This window comes from Eptatretus burgeri, chromosome 4, assembly GCF_056783735.1.
Source record: "Eptatretus burgeri isolate ZD-2024b chromosome 4, Ebu_testis_v1, whole genome shotgun sequence".
In the NCBI taxonomy this organism is placed as follows: Eukaryota; Metazoa; Chordata; class Myxini; order Myxiniformes; family Myxinidae; genus Eptatretus; species Eptatretus burgeri.
In genome coordinates, this window is record NC_140964.1 from 114,093,106 (window position 1) to 114,100,605 (window position 7,500).

The 7,500-nt window shown below is 40.7% G+C and overlaps 1 protein-coding gene across 3 annotated transcripts in view; it reads right to left on the minus strand.

Annotated features, from left to right (window-relative positions):
- Positions 1-7,500, minus strand: part of LOC147028922 (poly(rC)-binding protein 3-like) — a 63,878-nt gene that overhangs the window by 45,705 nt on the left and 10,673 nt on the right. For all 3 annotated transcript variants that reach the window (XM_085879801.1, XM_085879803.1, XM_085879802.1), the window contains exons 2-6: positions 4,959-5,050; positions 4,781-4,804; positions 3,473-3,505; positions 3,247-3,363; positions 2,117-2,248 (exon numbers count right to left, since the gene is read on the minus strand). In XM_085879801.1, coding sequence (XP_085735927.1) covers positions 2,117-2,248; positions 3,247-3,363; positions 3,473-3,505; positions 4,781-4,804; positions 4,959-5,033 — 381 coding nt within the window. In that variant the 5' untranslated portion in view covers positions 5,034-5,050. The remainder of the gene's footprint in view (positions 1-2,116; positions 2,249-3,246; positions 3,364-3,472; positions 3,506-4,780; positions 4,805-4,958; positions 5,051-7,500) is intronic.

Below are 7,500 nucleotides of genomic sequence, written 5' to 3' on the forward strand. Positions count from 1 at the left end.
CATGTTTTTTTGACTGTTTAATGCACATGTAGTGTCCAAATTACTATAATTTATGACTTTTACAGTTAGTGGAGGTCATGTGCTGATGGGGATATTAAAAAAAAATCGAATTGCTTTCTATCAAGCAGGCAAGGCATCCTGAATGAGAAAAATCCCTATTTTTTTTTTTCTTCCTCCCATAAACAGAATCGGTCCACAGTTCCAAAAAACTGGTTGTATTGCAAGGAAGAAGGGATCTGGCAGGCCGAGAGCCAAGACAAGTAAAGATGAAAAGCGAATGAAGTTCTTAGATCTCCAGCAAAGAAAGAAGAGCCTCCAGAAACTGTCAGGAGTTCAGAACTGCTGAAAACAAGACTGTTTCCATGAGGACCATCACAAGAAGGTCGACTGATGCTGGTTTTGCCTCAAGATGTGCGAAGAAGCCTCCATTAACTAAGGAAAAAAAAAAAAAACATTCAAGACAGATTGCACTTTTTGGCTGAATATGGGAACTGTGATTTAGACAGGTTTGAGAGTTCTGTGGTTTTGAGCTTTGCACCAATGCCCCAGAACGTTGCCTTCACAGATTTGGTGAGAGATTCAATCCTGAGTGCATCTCAAAGACTGAAGCATGGAGGAGGTGGAATCATGGTCTGGGGTGCATTTTTGTCTGCTGGTGTTGGTGAGCTGATAAGGTGTGAATAATCAATTACTGCCAAGGAATACCACAAATTATGCAAGAAAGGATGACTTCCCAGGCTCCAAAAATTATTTCCTGGAGAGAAAAGCAAATAAGTCATTTTTCAACAAGATAATACCCCCGTCCATACTGGAAAAGCCACAAAAAAGTAATTTGAAAAAAAAGTCCCTGGAACTTATGATCTGGCCTGGTCAGAGTCCCGATTTGAACCCCAAAGAGAATATTTGGGCCAATATTGAGCACAAACATATTTCATACCGATTGGACACTTATTTCCCATGGGGGGGGGGGGGTACTTCACATGTGCTAAGTTTCATTCAATTTTTGTCCATGGAGCAGTTTCACAGATACAGAGGTCCAAAGTTTTTCAACATGGCTGCCACACCACATGACCGTCTACATAATAATCAAAACATTCTACATGAGTCGTTGCTCGAACGGTGAAAAAGGTTTATCAATTGGATAAGCGGTTGCAGAGAAAACAAAAGTAGCATGGACGGATGTACGGACAACCCAAAAAACATAATGCCGCTGGCGACTTCGTCAGCAGAGGCATATAAGTAGGGGCAATATCCCTGGGTGCTCACCTGGTAGAATAATGATACTTAGGAGGAAGATACAGAATCAGCAAAATGTAGCAATGAATCAATGTTAGAGCAAAACCCATTTTTTGGAGCAACCACACCCCTCCTCAGTAAACCTCCCCAGACCCTGATTTCAATAAATTGCGTGATCAAACTTTGGTACATCACGGGTGATGAAGGTTATGATCAAGCTTCATCAGAATTGCGTGTGTAGTTTCTAAGAATGAAAATACTAATTTTGTGGGGAAACACCTCCCCCCCCCCTTCCAAAAATTGACAAAGTTGGCCATTTTGACACTTCTCCAGTCACGTGATTGGCATGAACTCCACAATTTAACATCTTTACCCTGGCCGAATGTTGAAACGCAAATTTGACTAGTTGACCTGGAGAAGATTTTTGAAAATTTACCAAGTCCGACATTTTTGACCTACTTAAAGTCACGTGACAGAAACGAGCTTTGCAATTTCCATTACGAATCAGGAGCAGAACGTTGCCAAATTTCAGCCGGATCAGCCCAGCGGTTTGGCTGGAGAAGTCGAAATAGGAGACGAACGGACAGACGGACAGTACCTGACGACAATACCTTATCTAGAATTCCAATTCCAGAGAAGCTAAAAATCCAGTGCATCATTCACGAAGAATCAGCAAACTATCGCCAACAATCTGAACAAATTACAAATTCCTGCTCCAACAGACAGGGGCACTGCATCAGCAGCACAGCAATGTACTGCATATGGAAAAGCAGCGGCAAATGCACAAGAGCATTTCACAATGTAGTGGCAAAAGTTTACATCTATTCCCTAATGAAATGAATGTGTGTAATCCTCAGAGGAGAATCATGACATCACTCACTTCTCTCAATTCCTTGATCTTGTTTCCGCTCTTTCCAATGAGAGATCCACACTGACTGGCAGGAACCACAAGTCTCAAGGTCACGGGTGGCTTGTTGACGAGAGCACCGCCAGACAATGTACCAAGCATATCCTGTGAAAACAATTAATCTTAGTAACAAACACTTTGAACTGTTCAACCCAGCATTTTATTTTATTTAAACCTGACAAGGTGTTTAACCCCATGACATTACCTGGCATGAGGATTTTGATGACCCCAGAAGGATGACAGGCTGAGACAATCCCACATGGTGTTAATTCGGTGGCTAACGAGGCTCAAACTCAGGAGCCTAAGATCTCAAGCCAGCTACCCTCACCACTCAGCCAACCAACACCAGGGTTAAAAATGAATAAACTGATGCTATAAATGCATTCAGTAATAATACTATTAAAAGGCTGAAAACGTGAATGTTAATTTCTCAAAAAAAAATTTGCACCAACACCAGCGGCAGTTGGGGGAGGTCAACGTGTACGATACAACACAGTATGGTGCCAAAAAAAAAACAAAAAGAATCCACATGCATCATTGGAACATTAATGAATCCCTGTGTTCCACTGTTCAGCACACTGCCCATACATTGTTCATTTTCTCGCATTTGAGTGTCCGATTTCCTGCGTTTAGCGCCGAGCGAGGTATGTTCAAAAAAGCCATGTTCGTATGAATAGATCGAATGTTGAAAAGACCGAAACATGGTTATAAAGTATAATGTTCTTAAGAATGGATGTAAGGAAGTCGGGTGTTCGTAAACCGGGGACTGCCTGCACGATATTCTGGTTTGTTTTTAATTCTGTTTATAAACAAGAGCAAATCAAATGTGTGCCATATAAAGTGAAAGTACAAGGATTCAACAAATTTACAGTTTGTTGCTCATACACCTCATCAAATTAAAAAATAAATAAAACAAACAAACAAACAAACAAACAAAAAACCATGAGAAATGAAAGCAACCCTGCACACTTTGCTTTGGTGGGGAAATGACAAAACCAAACACTATTTTGACACAGGTTGTAAAAAATAAATAAATGAATAAATGTGGGAGAGCACGAAGATACAATGAATGGTAAAGAAGGATGGCAAGAGCATTGAAACACCTCCTCAAGTTTGCGGGTCATGAGAGCAAACGCCATGAAGATGGACTCAGTCGGACCAGTCACAGTGACGATACGCTCAGGGCTGTTTCCATCAGATATGTTGATGCGAGCACCACTCTGAAACATAAAAGGAACTTTCACTGCAACATCAGCACACCAATTTGCAAAACATGAAATCAAACTACAAATAAACAAAACAGACAAAACGCCAAATAAGCGATCTCACCTCTTCACGTATTCTTTTCACAAATTCGCCTTTCTGCAAAACAAAATAAAAACGTCTGAGGAAGAAACAATCGCTTTATACGTTTAAAAAAAAAGTTAAAAAAAAGACAAAACAACCTTTTTAAAACAGAGTTCAAAGACAATGTCAGATGAGACAATAGAGCAAGGGTTCCTAAACCCAAGGTTGAGACCCGAGGTCCTTCTGATAGGTCGCGAATTACTACGCACTGCTTGATGTGACATAAATATACCATTTTAAAACATTATCCATCCCCATTACAGGATAAATGTTTGAAAGGCACATCATGTTGCTGCTAACCACGAGCAAACAAAATCGCAATCCATGTACATGCCAGATGAGAGTGAGGCAAGCATTGGCTTTGGCCGATGAAATCACTCGACGAGCCCATTTCCTCCACTGCAAGATAAAGGTTTCCTTCAACACAATCCATTGTTCCATTTTATGCAATTTGAGGCCATCGCACTCCAGATTTTTCTTCTTCGTCAATTTACAATCTCTTCATCTGATATTTTGTGTCCCTCTGCTGTTGCCAGTTTGCAGTTGTTGTTTACAGGTCGTCAGTTCTTGCGACACGACAAGTCCCATTTCAGTTTTTTGATTGTTGTCGATTGCATTTCAGTTCATAACAATCGGCTTGCACATTATTCCCATCTAAATCATTTTACATTATGTTGCAATCCCAAGTTCAAATACAATATAGCTTTGATTTGAGACGTGCCAATCTCAACTCTGCCTGGTGTTGGCTTAATGGTTCGGGTGGTGGGCTTGGGATCCGAGGATCCAGAGTTCAAATCCCCCTCTGCTGTTGAATTAATACCAGGTGGGGTTGACTCTGCCTGTCATCCTTCCGAGGTCGGCAAAATGAGTGCCAGCTTGCTGGTATCCTGTGGGAGTGGCGACCCATCCAGGATTGTTCGCAATAGTCAAGGGACTGCTTAGGCAGCACCAACGCTGTGCACAAAGTATGGTCCCGACGGATGGATGGATGGAATCTCAACTCATGTAATGGTTTACACATCAATCGCACAAGAGTACAGGGTATTAGGTGACAAGAAGGAATTACAAGGATGTTCGGAGATAGTGGACAAATCAACAACATCCAAAGGATGATCCCAGCATCATTTGCCATGTGATCAGATGGGAACAGGTAGACCGAAATATCGTTTCAAAAAGTTACACTGATGTTTCCATACACATTGGAATAGAAAACATTTGTTTTATAGCCCAGTAATAAATCTACAGGAACAAACAGGTCATACACAAGAAAACCACATGCAGACAACTCACCTTTCCAATTACGCTGCCCACTTCCTGTTTGAAAAAGACAAAAATAATGAAATTAAAAAAAAAACAAAAACAGCAATTTGCAAATGCATTTAACAGGCTTAATGTATTATGTCTGTAAACAATATTATTGCAATGTGCTTGAAGGAAATGGCAGTCAATACTATGTCACAAATCTGACCTTGCTGTGCATAAGCAGGCGGATGGTGAGCGTAACATTGAGGCCTCCTTCGGCCTGGCTTGCAAGGTGACTCATCTTGAGTGGCTAGGGATCTGAGGAACAATCAAAAGACCCTCAGAGTTATCATCACATCTAAAACATTACACGAGGGAACCACAACAACGGGCATGTCACTCCAGCCATGTAAAAAACCATGTAAATGTACAGCACCGAAACAATTCAACGGAATTGTGCACAGGGGCACACGGGCTAAGGCATGATGATGTGGTTTCACAATAAACTCCACACAAACTTACCTGGAGATGCTACACAGCGCACATTTTACGAACAAGATATACCTCCACCCACATTATTACATCATTATATACTTGTACAAAATTTGATTTAAATCCCTGAACCAGGATTCAAAATATTAAATAATTCTGGCTGACAGACCATGGGTCAGATCAGGTTGATATTAAAAACATATTCCCCATGAATACGAGATCAAAATTGTGACATTTCATGTCGGTTGAAATGGTTCAAGAGAAATAATTTAAAGAGTTTTGTTCAATCCAATATGGCTGCCAGACCATGTGACGGATTAATTATTTATGAACACCCTAATATCCCCAATGCTTGGGGAACATGCGGGTGAAGTTTCCCCTCAATCTGTCAAGCCGTTCTGGAGAGGCTTTTTAAAGGTTTATTCCTCATTTAAAAAAAATAATAATAATTGCTGCCAAACCATGTGAACGATCACATCATAGGTGGAGAACTTTTTGTTCTTCATGGATAGGCGATCATACCTGCAAAGTTTTGCCTCAATCTATTCATCCGTTTCAGAGATAATGTTTGAAAGTTTTTATGTTAAAAAAATATATAGAATATAGATAGCCGCTGAACCACATTTAGACACTGTCAAGGCTAGTATGAGAGCTCTCTTTGTATTGTTGAGTCGTTGACGTTTCATGTTTACAGGTTTTTTGCAATTTTTTTTTGCGTCGCATCTCATCGTGAGCTCCACATCTTCACTGAAGACAAAGTCGTAACTCGTCATCGCACCAGACTCCTTGGTGTGGCAGTATGGATTGAAGTCGGACTCGCAGGAGTCTTTGCCCCACTTTCACATTTGTCCACCCGAGTTCACAGGTGTATTCTTCATTACAAGATGATGCACCCAGTATTGCTGAGAAATTTGCTTGGGATCGGTCAGATATCATCAAAGAACAAAAAAAAAAACAAATGGACTGAAAGACGAAAACTGAACTTTCCATGATCTCATCTTAAAGGAATGTTGCGAATAAATGAGGCTAAATTAAATCACAGGCAAGGCTCAAGAACTGACTTGTACTCTGTTACAATTACATGCATGATGTGGATACCAAAAAGACTGCAGAACAAACTATGAATCATCTTTTTACCCCACATGTGAATTGAAAAAGCAGGGTTAAGCAATCGGTTCACTTTCTCTCAGTGTCTGTCCACAAACGTCAATTTATGATGGAAGAACATTACCTCCACCACCAAAGGTGGAAGGAGGTTGTGATTCACCCCTCTCTGTCCCTTTGTCTTTGTGTAGGATATCTCAAAAAGTTGTGGACAGATTCGGATGAAACTTGGGGGGCAGGTTGGGTGCGTGACAAGGACAAGCTGATGAGATTTTTGTGAAGATCTGGATACGATAATTATTTAATTTAAGTGATTCTTCACCATTGAGAGATAGGGCCAAAAACGATCTAGTACTGTGTAGCAAGATAGTTCAAAAATGTATTGGGCCTGATATGTTCTCGTGGATCAGGCATTACGGGGTCACTTCTACCGAGTGACCTAGTTTCAAATTTAATATTTTGAACATGAATCGGAAAACGAATATGTAGCTTCGCAGTAGTTTGACTGAATTTGTCCCGATCACATATGCATGCACAGAGGAGTGAGACAATATAATTATTTTTCTCTCCCTCCATGTCTGGCAGTCAAACAAAATTGAAAATCATTGCAAACAGGAAACTTACTGTTTTTAAGGACATCATAAAGAACACAAACAGGCATGAAGGACTTCAAATGCAACTTGTTAGAAAGGGTGGTGTGAAAGACGCTTCACCAACGGTAAACTTCTGAAAAAGTGAATTTTTTTTTTTTAATCATCTTTAATTGAAAATCCATTTTATACTTTTGATTATAGAATCATCTATCTATAATTCCAGCAATCTGTGTCTGTCTGTCTGTCTGCGACCGCCGTTCCGATCTCATTGAAACTTGCCAGGAATATTGCCGGGGACCCGCGGATGTGCCTTTTCGAGGTTTGATATCAATCGGACAAGCGGTTCCCAAGTTACGGCCATTTTACTGCTTCTTCAGTGTTGAAAAGGTGTATATATGGCAGCTGAAGGTGTCGTTCCACCTTCTCACACCAATTTTTTCCCAAATTATTAATAACCGGACGATCACTGGTCCGATCGGATTGAAACTTGCCAGGAATATTGCCGGGGACCCGTGGATGTGCCTTTTCAAGGTTTGATATCAATCGGACAAGCGGTTCCCAAGTTACGGCCATTTATCT